Here is a 22,162-nt window from a genome sequence, read left to right as displayed (position 1 = left end):
AATGGGGTAATAATCTACCTTTTTTCAGAAGATTTATTGCCAAATGATTTACATTGTTCTTGAGCTGCCATGATAAGTTTTATTAATTGCGTGACATTTAAATCCAACAATTATTTACGAGGGAATGTCTTATACAGAATTATATTGAATCAAAGAGTTTCCTTTAGAAGCACCTTGGTGTCAAAATCTGTTTGCATTTTTTATTTTTATTATTTTAATTACATCTTTATTACTTTATTTATTTAAATATGCATGCCGTTGATCATTTTTATGTCATCGTATGATTTGAAATTTTATTTTATGCATTTTTTTTTTCTTTTTCATTTTCTTTTTAGTTGTGTCTGGTAAGTTGAATTTTTATTCATTTTTGAACACCACTGTGTCACCCCATCGCGGATAGACCTTCCATATTCTCATCTACATTCTCATTACCCACCACCAACCAGTCAGCATCCACATTTTATTTGTCATTGGCGAGGTGGTGAGAGTACATTCTGCCTGATCCCTTACATAGCTGTGAAGGTAATGCGATATTTGTCAGCTCAAATTTATCTTTATTCTTTTTTTTTTTACTAACATACTTACGCTCGCAATGTCAATAATTAGTACTATTATTAATAAACTGATAAATATAATGTCTTCTGTAATCTCTTACTATTTCTTCTTCATTGCTCGTGTGTCTAAGTGAAAAAAGAGAATGTAACACTTTGTGGGTATGTGTATATATATATATATATATATATATATTTATATATATATATATTTTTATATATATATATATATATATTTATATAATCGCTGGTTGTTAAAACAACCATGCTAAGTACTTGACTAAATCTTTCTGGCTGCCTCTTTCTGTCGCACAGTCCTGATTTTCCATTAGGGCTTATTTTTAATGTACAAATGGTTTGCGTTTGTGATTCTCATTTTCCAATTTCCTATTGACACATTTGCTTGGCTACTTTTAGTCGGTAATATTACATTTTACGTACCTCATTTTCTCCACTGTCGAGGTAGAAAAGAGCTTCTGTAAAGTTAGTAAAAGTTGTAAACGTCAAATGATTATAATCTACCTTAAACATTGATTTTGTATTTCTTGAATTCACTTTAAATGCTAAAAAAGGATTCAACATCTTTGGAGTAATTCATATCACTCCCCCTTTTTCACTTTGTTTGACGATACCTTTTTCTTTCCATCCATCTCCTCTGTGTCCATTATCATTGCTCCCCACAGAATGTTTACAAAGGAAAGAGTCTGAGGTTAAGAAAATGGCTTAAAAAAAAGAGAAGAGGAGAATATGAGATATAAAAAGCTGAAGGGTTAAGATGCAAAAAAAAATGGGGCCTACAGCCCAAAGCTCCCATCTGCCTTTATCCCTATTACTGTCCTTTTCCTCACTCTCCTCAGCTTTTTACCTGTATTTCCCTATTTTGTTTCTTTTCTCTCCCAGCAATTTATTTTTTATTCTACATCTCCCATGAATCCTCTAAAGAAATTAAACATTTCCAGGGTGTAATTTTCAGTCTTGTTTGCTCCCTCATTGAACAATGGCATATCCGCTCTGTATGCGATTACTCAAGCACTAAACTTACCTTCTGGCATTGCTTCATGTCGTTAAGCACACATAGACAACTCTTTCATATTATGCCTTGAAAGAGGTTCAACCACATCTCCATCTTACATAAGGGGATGTTGTAAAAAACAGAATATGAGGAAAAAACATATTAAGGAACCATTAAGTACCGTAGGACAATATTACCTGCAAAACTGCTTACCTCCCAAGTGTCTCCCTTAAGGAACTGGAGGACCTCTTTGGAAGCCAAATCTCTCTATCCCCCTTTTCTTCCCTGACTTCGCTCTTCTAGGTGTTGATTATGTATAGTAAATATGAACGTATCATAGCGTATCACGAGCATAAAATGTCTGTATGTAAGCTATGGAAAGAAACTCCTGATAGGCAGATAAGTCACATAAAAGGCCTAGGCCGAGACCTGTCCAATAGAGATGCCTGTGATTACACCCCTGAAACAAAAATGGCGTGATGGGCTCTTTGAGGTGTTGGGATACAACATAGTAATTTAGGTTGAAACAAGACTCATGTCCATCAAGTTCAACCTCGCTGTTGATCCAGAAGAAGGCAAAAGCCACACATTGAAGCGGTTTCCAATTCCGTCTTGATTCCAAATGCGATTTCTCACTGGATCAACAAGCTATAGATAATCCACCCCTCATAGCCAATTATAGCCGTGTATATTTTTCTTTGCTAAAAAAAAATCATCCATTTAATGGAATCTATCGCATTTGACAGAACAACGTCCGTGGGTAATGGATTCCACATCTTTGCTGTTCTGGAATTCACGACCCGCAGACATGGTGCTATCCCATGTATAAAACTGAAACCAAAAGCCATACATTTAGTAAACTTGTATTAGAAAAAAAACAGACAAATGCAAAGACAGATTATTCAAAGTTTATGTAAGCTATGGGTAAATAAATATTTTTAATGCACGTTATATTGGGCATATTTGTTAACATTCAGTATACATTCTCTCCAGGTGCATATGCTGTATTCCCCCTGTCCGTGTAACATATGCTTTCCTCTACATCCTGTTTACTGTTAGATGAAGTGACCATGCAAATTGTATAAATCAAGTGAAGAGGACCAAACCCAGAGTGTTTGTACTGTCATCATGAGCAGATGTTTCAGATTTCCCTCCATTCACATTATTCACATACAGTCCTGTTTTTGTCTAAATAAATAAGATCTTGAATAGCGTACTGAACACTTTCCTTAGTCTGCAGAAAAAAATATGAAGTTCATGTTAGAAAAGAAAAAGAATTCTATACCCGACAATGGTCCTAGAATACTTACTTTAGAGAGTGTGAAGTTACTTTTATGAAACATGTGCCTAAAATATTCAGATCTTTTAACCGGAAAGGTCTCTTTTTTTGTAAACTTAAGATCCTCAAAAAAAAAGACCCAAAACAGGTAGTCAGAAAAAGCTTTTGGTTTCAAAGTACATTCTTTTTTTATCCCCAAATCTATTATGTAGCCTTTATTTTGTTGTGGGCTAATGTTTGTTTCTGGAGAATTAAGAGAAAGTGGGATGTTTTAATAATTTTATTTGTTTATTAAAAAAAAAACAACATTATGTCATTTTTTTGGCCAGCTAACGTGACTTCTCTTTTTCAGAGCCTCCGAATTTTGTTGTGAAACCTCGCGATCAAGTAGTTGCATTGGGCCGTACAGTAACGTTCCAATGTGAAGCAACTGGAAATCCACAGCCAGCTATATTTTGGCAGAAGGAGGGTAGCCAGGTATTTTTGTTTGTAAATATGTTTACAGTGACCTAACATGGGTCACAGCTGAACCCCACTGTGGCCCATGTCTCTCGCTACTGACACACATAATATCTCTTGTCACGCGCTCCTCGCACCGGGGACAAGGGTGGGGCTTGCTGATGATATGATGATGTCATAATTCAGCAATCCCATCAGAGCGTGAGGGGAACATAAAGAACGATTTATGACAGCAGAGCCATAGATATCAATGCTAAACACTTGGCTAACTACCCCAGGACAGCCTTTACCCCAATAATTATGTGTGGGGATGCCAGACCCCCACTTCAGTAATTGTATACTTTGTGAATGAGTGATATATTAGCATGACATGCAATTACTTGGTAACTCTTACAGGTTAAACATTGTCTTCTAGATCAAGTAAATAAAAAGATTTAAACATCTATATCAGCCTCTATTATCAGCTACATTAGTGCATTGCCATAGCTGATTCTCACATTGATTTGGATGAACAATTTACTAAATTTGGATATCAAAATAGCTGGCAATATGTTAAAGCAACCACATCATTAACAACGGCAGATCCATAAATGACATGACAGGTACAATTTATCACCCATTCTAGCTGTACCTTTCCTAGATAAACACGGGTTTGATTTCATCAGTAAAAGGTCATCCATTTATCAAGCAGCGACCAAAGATTTTTCATTGTAGGAAAGTGTGGTTTAGTTTCATGCATATGACATGGTATTTAAATCAGACATTTATATTAATCATATGTATGACAAAGAAAAGAAAAAGCCAGCAGGAGGATATATAATAGCCGTATTGGTAATTTGTAATGTTTTGGGCTATTGTTATATGACGATATTAATTTAGGTCGTAAACATTGTAGAATTATTAATTGTAGTAGTAAAAATATCTATATTCATTATTAAAAAGTCTGTATTATTTACTTTAGGATTTTTGTAATACTTTGCATTTGACATTTTACTAAAACTCTCAGTTTTTTCCCCTTTTTTCTTTTTTAGAACCTGCTTTTTTCCTACCAGCCCCCGCAATTGTCAAGTCGGTTTTCAGTGTCTCAGACTGGTGACCTCACTATCACAAATATTCAAAAGTCTGATGTTGGCTACTACATTTGCCAGACTTTGAATGTCGCCGGGAGCATTACGACAAAGGCGTACTTAGAAGTTACTGATGGTAAAGTCCAAATATTTTCATTCAAAAGCTTTCAAGGTCATAGAATGCCCTTATCTTTGTTACCCTTCCTCCAAAAAGAAGGGAGTAATTCCAAGCCGTCTCTTGTTTTACAACTGTCTTTGTGAGGCATGCTTTTAATTAGCGCTGTGTTTGGGATTGATAATTGGCTGCTAGTTCCAGAGGCGGAATTTCATTCTCCCAAATGAAAATGAATAGAACCCAGTGTGTGAATTTTGTGTCATTTAATTCTCATATACAATACATGCCATAATAATTACTATTTTGTAACATAAAGAATAGGCTATACGTAGGAGGTGCCATCTTCCTGCCATAGTTTGTTTTAGATTGACCCGTGCCTCATGTCACAATAATGCCTAGGCATACGGCAGAAAATGTGTTTGTAAATGAAATTGTTTAAAAATATATATTTTGTCTTCTGAATACCTTACTCATTTATAAACATAGCTACCAGAGGTTCATGAAGGCACATAAAATGTCATGGCAAAAACCTGGCCCTTAGCCACACCTCTAACCACACCCCCTATAATAAAAATGTCCTTATTTGGTCATGTGAAATGTTAGGATATACGACGTCATGAAATGCTGCGGATTTGGTAGATGCCTGAGCAGGACAATATAAATCGATTTAGATTAAAACCAGAATATTAACCAAAAACCGTAACACAAATGATAGATAAAATGCAGTGCTGGTTTTAATTACGGTTTTCTCAGATGTGCCAGTTCCTCATTAAATTATTTATGAGACCACAAAATAACAGCTAAGTGCCATAATTATGTGCGATACAACAGTAAATTGGGTAGTGCGCTAATCCCTTTTTTATGTTGTACCCAGAAGTCATTTCATCAGCACCCTAGCAATGCATTAATATGTTTGCTGGGTGACTTCGTCCTTAAGTATTTTTTTTTTTTACATTGATAATCCTAATATCCTCTCTATACAAGCTCGGTAATGCTTTCAGACATTTGGCTACAGCACTATTACTCAAAATCACTCGCTAATTTTAAAAACGTGTATTCTAAAAAGCAAGCCGACCCGTATAGTTTTCAGGTATACTTAAATATGAGAACTCTGTTGATGTACATTTCTTGCATATCATCCAAACATCTGTTTTTACATTAAGGTAATGGATAAAAGACAAGAGCTGAATCTTTTCACGATGAACTAGTGCTTTTCTGGATAAAAAAAGTGAAACCTTATACGCTTCCATTTGTATGTGTCCCCCCAGTTATGGAACTGGATACAACCTGAAAATTCTTCTCTTTGTTCTCCAACTACTTTCTCACTTGAAACATTCCATCCAAGTTTTGAACGTCTTTTCTTGCGTACTGGATATGCGGTCTTGATATTTTATGTCATGCTTATCACGGAAAGTCTCCTTGAATAATGTATGATTTCTCATTTAATTACTTGCTTAATTATCTTTAGTTTGTTTCAAAGCCTACAGCTACTACTGTAGCTTGATTGATTAGAAAATTGCTTGCAGTCGTAGGAATCTATTTCCTGTTGTTTCCTTTGGCAGTGGTCGCTGACCGTCCTCCTCCAGTTATTCGTCAGGGTCCTTTGAATCAGACGGTAGCTGTTGATAGCACATTGCTTCTGAATTGTGTAGCTACTGGTGTCACAGTTCCCACAATCCATTGGAGAAAGGATGGAATTCTCATTCCCACCCAGGACTCCCGTATTAAACAACTAGACACAGGAGCTCTACAGATCCGATACACTAAGGTACCCATGTCATCCCAGTTGTGCATACTTGACTTGGATTTCTGAAATGGGATTCTTTTTTACATGTTTAAATCTAGAATAAATTGATTAATTTATATGAGTATATATATATGACACTATATATTCTATACATGGATCAGTGGTCCATTGTTCACTGAGAATGAAGTGCTTACAGAACAGGGACGAGAAGATATGTGAATAAATATTGATGGCGCATGGTACCCGATAATGGTAAGAAATAAGGCATATGATGGAGGGGATTTGGATGGGGGATAAGGTGCTTATGTTTAATAGCGATCAGTGAAAGTTTTAGGTAATGGAAAGTGGGATGATGGGTAATATTAAATAGTTGGGAATGAAGACAAAGAGTGGAAAATATTTTCTTCAGGGTACTGCTGGAAGACTCGCAGTTTGCATAATTTGGTACCCTTTCTAGGGCCAAGGAAACTCTGTATTTTAAAGGGCTTTCCGGTGTTCCTAGCCAAGTCTCAAATACCAAAATTGCAGAGATACAAGAGAATACGGGCCTTTTAAACATATGTTTGTAAGAGGTCCTTGTTCATATTGGAGTGTATCATTAAATTGACAAAGTGCATTTTATTGTAAAAATGTCCTATGTTCATACATAATTTTACATTTATTTCGTATATTCTGTATTTGAGTTTCCTGGGTATTTTTACATAAACAGCCATAGAAAACGTCTTGTTCCAGAAAAGCATCTTCCCTCGTGGCAATAAAATGAAAATATGCACTCAATAAGCGCAGTCAAAAGATTGTCATAATCGCGTGCCTATTCTAAACCGTGTCCTTTGACACGCATTCACTTTCCGCAAATATTTGCATGTGTGATTGTGTAATTAGGCCGATAACTGTTATTAATTCTACTATATAAATAAAGTGATGGATTTTGCCACTTCTTTGAAGTCACGAAATTGGCTCCCACAAAAAAAAAAAATGAATAGCTCTCCTACTATGCCTAAACATCCACTGCTAGATAGAAGCATAATTGCTTTTCCATCCCAGTGAATTTCTGATAGTTCCAAATACTAATTTTAGTCCTTCTTTTCAGCTAAGTGACACCGGCCGCTACACCTGCACTGCGTCGACTCCAAGCGGGGAAGCAAATTGGAGCTCTTATATCGAAATCCAAGGTACCAAACGATTACAAATGTTTTTGGTCACTTAGCACAGAACCGGAATATCTGCTCATTCGGTAAAAAGAAAGCATTAAAGGGAAGTTCCTTTAATTCATTAGTTGGCAAAATTGGTATTTGTGAATTTTATTTTTATATATATATATTTTTTTTTTTTTTTTAATGTAAAATCAATTAGCTACATCATGCTTTATTTTTGTGCAGTTGTAAGTGATGATTATAAAGACAGATATAAATCGCATTAAAAACATATATTAAAAAAAATAAATTTTTGGAATAGACCCCAATGTCCAAATAGATTTATTTACCGGGCTGGGAGAAAATAAGCATCACAAACAAATGCAATTATAAAATTATATGGCAGTCGACAAGTTAAATAAGATGCAATGCTGACAAAAAGGACTGGATAAAATATTTAATTTTGCTCTGATGTCATTTTTGTTATTTTTGTTATTCGCTTTAAAGAATTCGGAGCTCCGGTACAACCTCCTAGAGCGACTGATCCCAACCTGATTCCCAGCGCGCCCTCAAAACCCGAGGTCACTGATGTTAGTAAAAACACGGTGACTTTATCGTGGCAGCCAAACTTGAATTCAGGGGCAACTCCAACTTCATACATCATAGAGGCATTCAGGTATTGTGTGTACTCTTGGTGGCAGATGCTATGATTGACAATTCACCTGTATATTTTGCTGTATTTACAAAGATCTGCCTTTTTTTTAGTCATGCATCTGGAAGCAGCTGGCAAACCGTGGCAGAAAATGTCAAGACCGAATCGTTTGCCGTTAAAGGATTGAAACCAAATGCTATCTACCTCTTCCTTGTGAGAGCAGCTAATGCGTATGGGCTGAGCGACCCAAGCCAAATATCTGATCCTGTAAAAACACAAGGTAATTTAACCGGGTTAACAAGCCACCATCAGAGAACCTGCGCAATGCCAGCTCAGCGCCCACAAGTCGGTCACCGCCGACACGGGGTATCTCAGGTGTATCCCCAACACCAGGATAGCATCTCATCAACCTGCAGTATATGCACCCCAAAAGTACTACAGCAGTAATTTAATCCATTTTTAAGCTACGGGTGGAACATAAGTAGGGCACGGGTTTATTAGGTAAGTGTCAAACCTGAAACAGGTTAATTGGAAAATAATGGGTTCACAAGGCCTCCCAGAGATCAAAGGGGATTAAAATGGCTAATAAATAGACCCTGACAGTTCCACGAATTTTGGGCCATTATGTAGTCTTTTAGCTAACAGGATCTGTTCGTATCCAATGTAATCAACTTTCAATCAACAGAATATGGAACCTACTTTTTCTCCTGTACTCGTGGGACATGTTTGTCGGCTACTGTGATACTGGATTGCCTCTTACATATCTGGGTGTATCAGAACGTTTTAAGTTGTTCAGCCATAATTATATATAAATACCTTTTTTAATTCAAGTCTTGATCATTTCAGATGTACCTCCTACAAGCCAGGGTGTGGACCACAAGCAGGTACAACGAGAACTTGGCGATGTGGTTCTACACCTCCATAATCCCACGATACTCTCGTCATCATCCATAGAAGTTCACTGGACAGTAAGTAGAAATAACAATGGCAGCCTTCATTGTTCTCATCTTAGCTCTGGAATTTTAAGTTTAAAGCGGCTTAGAAAAGAAGGATAACATTTAGCATAAATGAAATGTTAATACCACAAGCACAATATATGCCCTCATTTAAGTCATACAAGATTACACATTTTTCCTATTAGCATTTAAATTGTTCTTTCTACCAAAGTGATGGGAATGACAGTATTTCAAAGGATATGTCGAATAATAAGCCCACATTAACATTCAGTGTGTATTCATTCTTTCTTTTTTTCAGGTGGATCAGCAATCGCAGTATATACAGGGTTACAAAATTCTTTATAGACCAAGTCAAGATGGGAACAGTGAATCTGCGTGGTCAATGTTTGAAGTTAGAACCCCGGCAAAGAACAGCGCGGTCATTCCTGAGCTAAAGAAAGGCGTCAACTATGAGATCAAGGCTCGTCCCTTTTTTAATGAATTTCAGGGAGCCGACAGTGAAGTGCGCTTTGCCAAAACCCTCGAAGAAGGTAACATTTGGCTTCTCTTCCACCGACATGTTTTTTTGCTTTAGGTTTTCAAAATCTGCTGTAGAAAAGAAATGCAAAAACTATAATTAAGCAATGAATATCTTAATTTATTTTTAGTGTTTTTGTTGAGTTTTTCTAAGGATGTAAATATATAGAGTAGGTGTCAATAGTATAAACACCGCGTTCAGTTAATCATATTAAAAGGAGAATTAAGAATTCTCTCATTTGGCATATACCGGTATAAACTTTGAAAATCCCTATATCCTTGTTGATCAAATATGACTGGATGGGTAAACATAAGTGTCCTGGTACAACACAAGCCTGGCTTTGGCTCACCGAGCCACATGTGAGCCAAGGTGGAAGACTGGAAGTTAGCAAGGACCAAAATGCAGAACGGGTGGCAGTGTAGCCAACTTACTCCCTTTGGACAAGCTGGATTGCCCAGCAGCACTCACAGTTGAGTTGACATGGCAAACTAACATGTATCTATTTATCCATGTGTTTTTATTTTTACTTTATTGAGAGGGTGGTAGATCATTGGAACTTCTTCCAACTTCTTCCGGTAGATATTTGTATCTTCCGCTTATGTACATATGAAGGTCCTATAATAAATAGATATCATTTTCTCATACCTGCGTTTGATAATGCAGTTTTTTTGGGAAAAGCGAGTTATTCATTGTCTTCTTGTCTGTTGATTCAAACAGCACCCAGTGCTCCACCTCAGAGCGTTACTATAACCAAAAGCGAGGGCAATGGGACGTCTGTTGTAGTCGCCTGGCAGCCACCTCCTGAAGAAACGCAAAATGGAATGGTTCAGGAGTACAAGGTATGGTGTTTGTTGGCTACTATTTACTTTTGTTCTGAATAGCCTTCATTGTGCCTCGGTTTAATGTATGTAACGCAACATGTAGACAGTCGCAATGGATATCGAGAAATAAAAGTGCAGTGTCTCCATCTAGTGGCATAATGAAATCATTACAACGATAACATAGAGTATTAATATAATACAGAATAATAATAAACAGAATACAAGTTAGCTGATTAAAATGAAGGGCGATGTTTAAATATCATTTCATTAAATGATTACAATGGATCTAGTATGTACATTGTACATAGTTTCGATTGGTTTACAAACAGTTTCATTTTGCAGAAAAGGGATATAATCATTCTAATCAGAATTGTAAACTGATAGAAATAGCTGATTCTGTGTCTGTCTGTCTATCTATCTATCTATCTATCTATCTATCTATCTATCTATCTATCTATCTATCTATCTATCTATCTATCTATCATCTATCTATCTATCTGTCTATCTATAACATGCAATTTATTTGCTATGGGAGAATTGACCTCAGCAGAGATCTGAAATTGGATCATTCTTGGGTAACAAATCAAGAGTCACCAAGCAGTCTGTTTATTTAATTGAACAGGTCAAACCTGACCTAATTGACCTGCCGAACTCTGCAGAGTCACATCTGTGTTTCCGCCCCGGGCAGCTTTAACAGCAAACTCCTCGCAAGGCGATCTGTTGCAAATTGTTTGAGCAGGGCTCTGCTTACCTTTTCTTTCTAAAACTCCAAATAATTATGTGATGCACTGCTTGTTATCTCCTGTTTGCCATTGTACAATACTACTTTGACATAATGCTTAACCAATTCGGCTGTGAATATCATTAAGCGACACTCATTTCTTGAGAGGTAGCAATATGATGGAGAGGTAGCAATATGACAAATATAGGTGCAGTTGTGTTTCGACATTTGTAGATAATTTGGATCAATAAAATATTTCAAAAAAATAAACATTTATATGAACTAATACACAGGGCAGCATTGGAAGATTATTCCGTTGAAGGAGATTTGAGTCCACCCCAGGACAAAGCTTCACAAAACACTTAATTTTTTTCTAATTGTTGCTTTTTGTTTTTTTTGTTTCTCTGTAGGTCTGGTGTCTTGGCAATGAGAGTCGGTATCACATCAACAGGACAGTTGATGGCTCTACTCTGTCTGTGGTTATTCCGTCCTTAGTTCCTGGCGTCAAATATAGCGTTGAAGTGGCAGCAAGTACCGGGGCAGGGCCTGGGGTGAAAAGCGAGCCTCAGTTTATCCAGCTGGGTGAGTTATTCTACATCTCTGTATGCAATGATATCCCCTGTGATAGGTTCTGTTTGTCGGTGATGTGAATATCGCATCATTTCAAAGAAGGAATTAAACAGCCAACAGTGAGTGTCACAAAAAAAAAATATATATATATATATATAAATATATATATTGTGACCATCCCTGAGGGTCCTAAATATCACTTTCAGTGATCTTAAGCATGGTCCTCTAGGGCAATAAGGCTCAGGAACTCTGATTTGCAACAAACTGTGATTTATTTGCAAGGGCACAAATCAAACATCCCAATCAAATTAAACAAAATCATAAAAGAAAAGCCGAAAAGCCTAGCCCCCTCTGGCTTATTCTGTGCCGGCCCAGGCTGGCCAGCCTAACTACTTACTTCCCATCCAGACCCAGATAGGCTCTGGAAACGTCCCCCCGGACAAAATACACAGGTCCCGGGATGTTTTGTCCACCTTGATCACCTTGATGCTCTATTTACATTGCTGAAGTTAACACTGTTCAGGATTAGAAACATTATTCCTAGTTCTGTCGAATGCTCAAACCATCAATGGAAAATCTTTTTTAATCATGTCAAATTTTTAACTAGTCATATTTTTCAAGGAAATCTTAATTGTCGAGAGGCATTAGAGTAACCACTGATTATTGGCAAAGAAACGGAGGTCCACCATGCTTTGTCATCTAGTGGCAAGAAGAACAATGATATCTTGGCTGGGTATGATCTTATATCTAGGAATCCTTGTCTACTGGAGTGGGGGAAAGATGTTAAAGAGCAGAAAGAGAACGATCTAAGGTGACCCAGGTCTAAAAAACCAACCGGTTAGGGAGAACATTGGGTTTAATCATTAATACTGATTTCAGAATCCAGACCCTAAATGTTTCCCAAAGCGGGTTAATGATTCTCGTTTGGGGATTCATGTTTGGAGAAGTGTGTCCGCTCTGCACTCGCCCAACCTTTAGCCCTGCTGTTCCCAATAAAAAGCATTTTACTTTACTGTTACACAATTGCAAACACATGTTACACAAACTGCCCCGTATACAATCCGACAGCCTTGGTATTGACATTGGGCTTTTGCAGATTTTAAAGTTCTGTGTTTGCTTGATTCTCCCATTCTCATTCTTTAAATCCCACATTTTTCTCTTATTACCGGTATTTTATAATTCTAATTTGGCATCTAGTGGTAATATTCCATTCTGGAGGTCATAAAATTTCCTTTTTTATATCACATATGTATAGAGCTACAATCGAAGTTTGAACTACTAATAAAACTGCATGTATTTTTTCTTGGGAAGTGAGTGTGAAGTAATTAAAATTAATATCGTTATATTTATCATTGGTTCATATTCTTATACACCTTTAAAAAAATATATGGACATCTGAAACGTATTAACTTCTAGTGTGTAGTGTAGTAGTGAATTTATTGTATTTTTCTTAAGAATAAAAGTGACCGAAACTAAAAGGTATTTTACCCTTTTTAACCAGATAGCAAAAGCCATAAATTAAACACTAATAGGAATTAATTGAAGGTTTTTAGTGTGAGATATTATTATTTTTTTGTATTTATTTTTATTTCTTAATTTTATTTTTTGATACAGAATACTAAAGGGCATGGATAGATTCAACTGTATAAACTTTAGACTATGTCTATTAATATAACTGTAAAGCCCATAGCCTTCATGCATTACATTTTTTTATTGTATAGAATTATAGTTATGAACAAAATTGAGTAAAATGCTCAGATTATTTCTTTAAACATCCACTAGAGGGCGACATTGCCTTTAAGAAACACTATGGTGTTCAACGTATGTGCAAAGGATGTGTATGTAGATAGATAGATATATGATGGATAGATAGATAGATAGATAGATAGATAGATAGATAGATAGATAGATAGATAGATAGATAGATAGATAGATAGATAGATAGATAGTAATAGGATAGATAGATTGTTTAATTGGCTAATAATATTTAATAAATGCACTATTATCCATTGCACTGTTGTTTTTTTGTAAATAAATTGGTAATCATGATACATGTTAATAAATTATGACATGGCCAACAAATAAAAACATAAATCTATAGATTTCGTCCTGAATAATGAGTTGACCTCGAGTTCCGTTACATATAATTTCATATACTCCTTTAATAGAGAATAGCTCGCTATGGAATCTGCTGGTGCGTTATAGTTAAAATATTATGTAATTCCATCATTTGAGTTACTAAGTATTTATATTTGCTATTACTGTCTTTTTTATTTAGCCTTCCCTTACAATCACCAAAAAAGGGTAAAAGCAGTTAAATAAACTGTTACACAAAGTGTTTTGCCTTAAACCTGATACCTGTGTTCATTCACTTTATTCTTATTATAAGGCAGTTAGATTGTTTTAATGATTTCTATATCATTAACTAAAGCTTACGGGGTTCTTTAAGAAACTGTAAGCCCTGGGCTTCCCCTGGATCGTGATTTGAGGATTTTTTGAATTATTTTTATAGGTACTTTGATTTCCCATTCTTTTTTCATTATTTCATAAGTTATTTGGCGTAGGGTAAATAATCTTATCCCTGATTTACTGCCCTCCAAATGTATTTGCTTAAAACACATTTTACGGCTTTTTAAATTGGCTACTTTTCACCTTTTCAGGGTAATTTTGTATGCAGACGTCCTAAGAGGGATTGACCGTTTAGGACTTCCCCGGGAAGGGATTTTGTTAAGCACCCGTATTGTTTTCTCTGAAATGTTACTGATTTAAATTATTTTAAGCCGAAGGATTTAAGGAGTAAATTCTGTTGTCTTAAAATTAGAAATGTAGTCCATTTCTTTCCAATCCCATCACAGTCTCAGCTGTGCTGTTCAGACAAAGAAGAAGATATTGGGTGGCAGTTTAAATCCATTCGTCACAGTGCATTTTATGCGTTTAAACCCATCTGGCACTTCAGTAGGACTTCACTTGGCCGTCTATATAAAAAACCTGAACCAGCCCAACGTAACCTTCCACAAATAACTGTGAAATCTGTAAACCCGGCCGATACAAAGGGTGTATTAGGCAGAAAAAGAATAGTTCTGCTTTAATGAACTTTAAGTCTCTGAACTGCTCCAAGGATCACAGACATAAAACTTTCATTCGACAAATGGCCGTAGCAGGTGATTATGTGGAAACCTAGCTACTTGACTTAGATATTTCACGGCTTAAACTGCATAATGTGGCACAAGTCAAAAAAAAAAATATATATAAAATAGCTGGGACTGGTTGAAATTTTGGAAAACGCGATTTCCGGAGTTAGAGAGAAAAGCTGGATTTTTTGCCTGCTGCCGGAGAAACACCTACACAAAAGTGGATGAAGACCACGGCCGTCACTCGGCATGCATTGTGACGCTGTGATGAGCAGTTACCCGATCAGCGTTTATTTATCCATGTAAATCGCATGGAAACTTTAAAAAAAAATTAAATAATTCTAATAAGTAAATATTCTACAGATTTAATCATTTCTGTAAACAAGAGAAATGAAAAGGAACCGGTTCTGGAGCTGCAGCCCTTTCCGCAGCAACACTTGGGGGGTATTGTCCTTTTGGGTGCTCAGGCTACCTGGTGCGTCTCTGTTGAATGAGATCTCTTATGTTGTATACCAGTCCCACTTTATACTATGAAGGACTGTGCCGGCGAGGCATAGCTCCACGGTGTTCTTTCCGCAGCTCCATTCAAAGTGGGGCTCCAGGATGTGTTATGAATGATGGTGCTCGGTACTAGTCGGTAGAATAGACGGTGGCGGCAAAGGTAGATGGGGACACTGCTGTCCTAGGCCACTTCAATACATGTCGCAAAGTGCCAAGGCCTTAATATTCTGAAATAATCATTCTGAGTGTCTTAGATAAAACATATTTATTATTATTAGGTTAAAAAAAAGGATAATATTTGTGTCTACGTGCTGCTCTGTTGCAATGTATCTAGAGTATATGGCATTAGTTAACTACGTTCTAAGTCAATAGAACACACATGAAAGGAATTTCAAGAGATTAACGTGTTTTTATTGCCAAATTGAGTACTGGCATTTAAGATGGCCAGATATAGTTTAATTGGATTTTTCTTAATTCTACGTCTCGACTGTTTCTTGTAAAAGGCAGGTATACGACTCCTGCGGTGTATTTACTCCTCGGGACACTAGAGAATGAGCAAATATGTTTACGGCAGTCCCTCGCATTTAATGCACGGTGTGACCACTCATGCCAAGTGTTAAGTGGTTATGGGAAGCCGTTGTAAACTGTTTTAGTTTTACAAGCACTCACTTTTATGGAGCAGGATACACAGACCGAGGGTAATTGGGCCTGGTCGGCCAATCACAATTTGTTTAAAAAGGTTGGAAGATTGCTTCGTTTGTCTTTGAACTTGCTCTATCTCTCTCTCTTTGGTAAGGAAGATGTGTTCTTGATAGGCAGTATACAATGACATAGAGTTTATATACTCTACTCTATTTAACCCCTTAATGACAAAGTGCATTGTTTTCAATGGGTTTAGGGACCGCCCATTGCCCTTAAGGGGTTAAACATAGTTAGAATGACTATTACTATGCTAAGGGGTTTCCTATGCATTCCAGAACCCTGACGGGCCAAGGATCCTTAACTCCCATCCATCTGATCAACCACATCAGCTCCCTTCATCGTAGTCATGTTACAAATTTATTGATCTACTAGCACATTTGTGGCTCACACCATGAAATCTGTACATGGTTGTATTGACACCCATCTGGGGCGGAAAGAGTTAGACCCCAACCCCCCCATACATACATGAGAGCATGCACACGCATGGTTTTACTCCTTGTGTCTATGGGATGTTTGGAAGTGAGAATTTCATCCACCATAAATAATCCATAGGTTAACTCATATGAGGCTCTGACATTCTATCCCATCCTGATATAAATCACGTTCCGATTGAAGGTAAAATAATTAAGCGCGGGTGACGACTGTGAAGCCGAGTATGGGAGCAGAACTCAATCTGTGATTGAAGCAATTAGGCAACACCATGGATACACACATCCACGAGCATATCTGATCTAAAGCATTTTAGTAATATGCTCACAGCCATCGGTTTGTGGATTTCTCTTATGCCCGTGACTCGGTTTGTCTTATCTGTGCTGCCTTTTGCTGCTTCAAGGTCGTTATCTCAATGGGAGCTGGGAGGGTCGCAGCCATGCCAGCTTATTCAGGTATGTTAAGGCTTAGCGCACAGTGCTTTCAGCTATGACTTACATCCACGCTGCAGGCGTAAATGGTGAAACATAAAAGAGCCCGCGAGGAAATGATTTTTTTAGACTCGCAGTATATATATTTTATGGATACTATTATTTTAAAGTACATATATATCTTCTTTTTATTTTCCTAGAAGTAATATTGAAGCAAAATATATTCTGTGTATGGAGGAACTTCAGTTAAACAATAAAAAACATGGTATTGATAGAGTGAGCTGGAATTACATGATAAATAACCGCAGTTAGGAACTTATTCACTAATCTCAGGGGGTCTTTTATTCACAGCTCTTCTATGCACATATCGGGGAACTTCTGAGGGTAGGTTACCTGGAGCCCTCCTTCTTCTAGGGCAGTGGGTTTATGGAGGGGCAGATTTAGTCCAGTGCATCCTTTAGTGAGTTGGGGTGGGATGGATGAGGGTGGGGAGTGGGCACGCCTGGACAAAGAAGAAACTGACTTAGAGATCCAGGGAAGCAGGGTTGCACCCGGAGACTTAGGGTCAAACCCAGAGAGTTCACAGCTATGTCCCTATGAATCGAGTGTTGGTATATTTTTGGTGTTATATTTGTTATAGTCATTGTATCGAGGTGTTTTCCAGGTTCCATCAAGTATAGGCTGATATGCATGCCCGCGGTAGCTTACAGTCTAGAGGAAAAAAACAGCTTAATACAATGTTACAATGCGGAGCTGTGCACGGGTGCAAGCCATGGCCACCAATGTTAGCATGTAATAGAAATGGACAGGTATGGTCTACTGCAAGGTTCTTTGTTCCAGGATAAATCCATTTCAGATCAACACTAACTACATGAGGAACCTTCACTCTTGGGCCAGCCAGTGCACTTCCGGACAAATGTTAGAACAAGATCATAATCTAAAATGAGTGGTCAGAGGCTTGGATGTAGAATAATGAAATGTTTGCTTTACTGTAAGGGTGATAGAGCTGGAACTGGTGGGACTGGCTGGCTTCCTGAAGCTTTAGGGGCTAATATAGTGAGGGAATATAGACATTCGTGGGGTAGGCAGATGGCTCCTAAATCTAAGACAAGATCAAGGACTGATTAAGGTCTGAGTCTTTATACAGGCAATAATGGGCGGACTAGGTGGGCAGAATCATTCTTAATCTGCATCAATGTTTTTCAAAAGCTTTACTACATCTCAATGGTGCATCTGAAGCCTTCAGGAAAAAAATATCTAATACCAATGTGTTTACAGCTTACAAAAACTACAAATACTATTTGCATCTTTAATGATTAAATGATGTGTTTAAATATATCGTATATTTTATTTCAGATTCCTTCGGAAATCCAGTTTCTCCAGGTGACCAAGTCAGCCTTGCCCAGCAGATATCAGACGTGGTGAAGCAGCCGGCGTTCATCGCAGGGATAGGTGCCGCCTGCTGGATCATTCTCATGGTGTTCAGTATATGGCTGTACCGTCACCGCAAGAAACGCAGTGGCCTTACCAGCACCTATGCAGGGATCAGAAAAGGTACCAGGGCTCTCGTCTGTATATTTTAATGTTACTAGGTCTGTGTGAGTCTATGCGAAGATGCGTCTGGGTTGTTTTCTGGAGGAGTGGGGACAACCCGCATATATAATGCATTCCAGCTCTTTACCTGTACTTAATAAGTTTAAAAAAATAGAATTACATTATACGGCATTATTATTGGCAAACTGCTTTTAGACTAAATCATTCCAAGGTCAGATTGCATTGGTGAACCTATGATAACCCCATAATTAGTAGTTTAGACAGTGGTGGGGCTAATTACCAATTAACGTACTTTGACTCCTTTTCAAAGATTTCTCAGTTCCTAAAAAAAAAACAATCTAACAATGTTTACATACTTAGGTCAAAAGGAAAAAGCTTTCATGTTTTTTCCCCAACACGGCGCGTCCTTGTAATTTCGAATTAACGTTAGAGACGATTCATTCTTGTTTGAATAGCTCTGCACTTAAACGTGCTTATTTCTTTATGGCCGCTTGTTACTATGGCTCTATATATTTTTCTTTTTTTCGGGTCTCTCTAAATTGCATTGACTGCGTGAAAGGAGTCAGCCTAAAGAACGCACAATAGAATTCCTAAGATAGACATCGTAGCGCTGCAAGTGAAGGACGGCATGTGAATTGGCAAACAAAACAAGGGTTTTGTTTTTCAGTTCAGTTAGATAGGTTAGAAAATAGGAAATAATGCAGCGAACAGAAGGGCTTTTCTTAAAATGGTTATAATGACATAAAGAATGATAAAGTATATCAAAATAACAAGAACAAAAGGGAAAACACATATGTTTACCCTCTCAACTAAAATAAATTAGATAAAGCGGTGCTACGTGTATCTATATAAATATATATATATATATATATATAAATATATCTTTATGTAGTATTCTGGAAGCAGACAGAGAATTGTAGGAGCCATCTATTTTATATAATATCTTAACATGACTAACAGGCCCAGGCGAGCCATTGTTCTGGGTCCCGATCGCACCTTCTATGTAATTTTTTTTGCCGCTTGTGTGGCAGATCCTTCCTTTTTATTGTGTCGGCCACAAGAGGTGATTGATTCCAATGCCCATGCATGCGCAAGCGAGTTCACGGAACACGCAGATGCTGCCCGAAATCCAGAAAAAGAAATGGGCAAAAGTTACTTTTTTTAGGAGCCAGGAAGAAGTGGATTTATAGTTAAAAAGGTGGTAAACAATGTAGGCATTAGTGAAATTATAAGAGCCATGGCTACCTGGCTACCTATACACAGATTTATATTGGTCATATATACATGTTAAGACTTTTAACCAAGTAAACTAATTCAATAGTAATTTCAGTTTTATCTAAAAAAATCAAATAATATTCTTATACATATTATCAGGTGTTTACACGTAGATATATGTGTGTGTGTATATACCAGTTAGCGTAACTGATGTATAACTTTTCCCTTTGTTGCATCAAAAATCCAGGAATTCATGAAGAAAATGTATACATCAACGATAAGGGTTTTCTGGAAAAATGGCATCTTCTAATTATTGTTTTTGAGCTGTTATTCCCTGCATTATTGACGGTATAAGCATATGCATTCAGACCAGACTGTTTCTCATTTTAAGTAGTGATGCAGACATATTGATGGAACTTGGAGGATAACCAGTTGTGGTTCATGGCGCGGGCCCTCCGGAAATTGTAAAGGAGGCTTGTAGTCAGCATTGGGCCGTTGCAGTGGTTATTGATTGGAGAAAGATTTATAACTACAGCACAACAACTCTCTTAAGCAATGCTTTCTCGCCATCATTCATATGCGGAATACAAATCGAACTAACAATTAATTGGAAGTCGTACCCACCCCGCTTGAAATGTATCTTGAATGCAGTCACGAAGCCCTGTACTTAATTCACTAGGCTGCCTATTTACTTTGATTTACTATACATTGCTTGACGTGTACTAATGTGATATGTTGCTTTTCTTTCTTCAGCTTAATAACCTGTTTTTATTTTTGATTTTGATTTTTCAGTCCCGTCCTTTACCTTCACACCAACAGGTACATAGTATTTGCACTCCTCTCCTTTCTGTGTTGTTGCATGTGCTTTGTAATCGTGTAACTGTGCTGCTAATACTTCCCGATCTATCTGTCTAGGGGAAAGGGGTGTATATTTACCGAGTGGGGAAAAACTGGACAGTGATGTCCCTTGAGTTATTGGGAAAAAAAGCCAATGCGTCCATTAGAACATGAGAATATAGCGGTGTGGTATTGGCATCTTAGGCTCTGTCCATTTAATAATGGGCCATAGCTCCTGAGATCCGCAAAGAGGTCCTCATTGAGTTCAGTGACCTTCAGTGTATGATGGAACTCAGCTGGAACTTGCTTGGAACTCAATAGTTTAAAATGTCTTCCAAGTTTAACTGAACCAATCAGTTCAATGGAGATCTTGCCTCAAGTTCACTGAAATCGTACAGGTGATAACATCTTTAGAAAGGTTCCTGTCTAATATCAATTTAGGGCCCCCTTTTGTCATAATTTCTCATCTCTAACTGTCTCCATGATATAAACAAGAAACCAACCATCTTCCCCCAATTACCAATCTTCCCAATTTATTTTCTAAAAAAATAAAACAAATACCCAACGTCTGCTTGATGGAAAAAGTGACATCCCTTCTCCTATGGCCTCTTATGCTTAAGAAATGCAACCCAGTCCTTAACCAGGGACCACCATGATGAAGAAGTACAAGTCCCTACCGTGAAATCAATACAGTGTATTACAGGTAGGGATGCTGGGGGTGGCTGCTGGGGGGGGTAAACCCTTGGGACCTCCGATACTGTGCCTCATACAGCACTCCTGGATGGTGATGACTTTCATACAAAACACCAGCTGTGAATATTATTAATACGAAAACCAGTTGAAAATTATTCTTCAACATGGTGAACTTTTTCCATTAAACCCTGCAGAAAATGACGATATTCGTCAGGCTGTGGCTGTAAACGTTATTATTTCATCGATATTAAACTAAAATGTAGAAGGTTTCTTCTAAGCCCGCATTTTGGTGGTGCAGGCCAGCTGGCTTCATTGGTGGCAGCCCCTTCTCTTTGGCGTTACCTTAGTGAAGCGACTTAACTCTGCCTGCTAACTTTTAATCCCGTTATTATAATCTCCGCAGGCAGTTATCTCTGATTTGCAGCCGTGGCAGCTTGGAATTTCTCTAAAATGACTTCTTTCTTAAACACATTCCTAGTTAGGAAATGCATAGCGGTAGAATCCATCAGCATTTTCCCATGTCGCTAATCTCTTTTAACCCCTTCCTTTAATGGCATGCCTAGAAATAACCATTTTCTAATGTACGAGATTATCTTCTTTGAATGCTGGCGTGTGCATGCAACAGCAATGCCGCTCTCCAGATAATCTGACGTAAACTACAAGACCCCCGGACTTCTCTTATCCCCCCTCATTAACTAATCAATCCAAATCCTAATAGCATTTGGCAATCTTCCACCCAAATATTTCCACATGGCGTTTAACCAAAATTTCTTACTGGGTCGCTTAATGTTTATTTTGGGTCGGTTACGTGATCATCAGCATTTTAACATGATTCATGTTCGTTTGGCATAATTACTGTTTTTTGAAAGCTGATTTTATTTTTTTTGATGTGGGGAGGCGAATGGGCGAAGGCTTTCAGTTTCCAGCTTAGCTGGACCATCGGTTATTGCCCACACAGCAATATCCAAAGGGGAGGATTAAACCTCTCCCTGCACACTTTACAGTAAATTAGTGTCTTGCTGGCATTAAAAAAACAGGCCAGGTATTAACTCCAATCTAGAAAAGAACA

General features: G+C 37.5%; 1 protein-coding gene across 1 annotated transcript in view; it reads left to right on the top strand.

The window, feature by feature from the left end:
- The window catches only part of ROBO1 (roundabout guidance receptor 1), a 383,921-nt gene that overhangs the window by 336,433 nt on the left and 25,326 nt on the right, over positions 1-22,162 (top strand). The window contains exons 8-20 of the mRNA XM_053456884.1: positions 336-344; positions 3,195-3,319; positions 4,333-4,504; positions 6,046-6,251; positions 7,321-7,402; positions 7,871-8,039; positions 8,129-8,295; positions 8,862-8,983; positions 9,270-9,501; positions 10,206-10,327; positions 11,441-11,612; positions 18,151-18,348; positions 20,356-20,382. Of these exons, the coding sequence (XP_053312859.1) occupies positions 336-344; positions 3,195-3,319; positions 4,333-4,504; positions 6,046-6,251; positions 7,321-7,402; positions 7,871-8,039; positions 8,129-8,295; positions 8,862-8,983; positions 9,270-9,501; positions 10,206-10,327; positions 11,441-11,612; positions 18,151-18,348; positions 20,356-20,382 (1,803 nt within the window). The remainder of the gene's footprint in view (positions 1-335; positions 345-3,194; positions 3,320-4,332; positions 4,505-6,045; positions 6,252-7,320; positions 7,403-7,870; positions 8,040-8,128; positions 8,296-8,861; positions 8,984-9,269; positions 9,502-10,205; positions 10,328-11,440; positions 11,613-18,150; positions 18,349-20,355; positions 20,383-22,162) is intronic.

This window comes from Spea bombifrons, chromosome 2 (genome assembly GCF_027358695.1).
Source record: "Spea bombifrons isolate aSpeBom1 chromosome 2, aSpeBom1.2.pri, whole genome shotgun sequence".
NCBI lineage: Eukaryota > Metazoa > Chordata > Amphibia > Anura > Pelobatidae > Spea > Spea bombifrons.
Note: the sequence above shows the minus strand (reverse complement) of the source record. Positions and strands in the feature narration are given on the sequence as shown.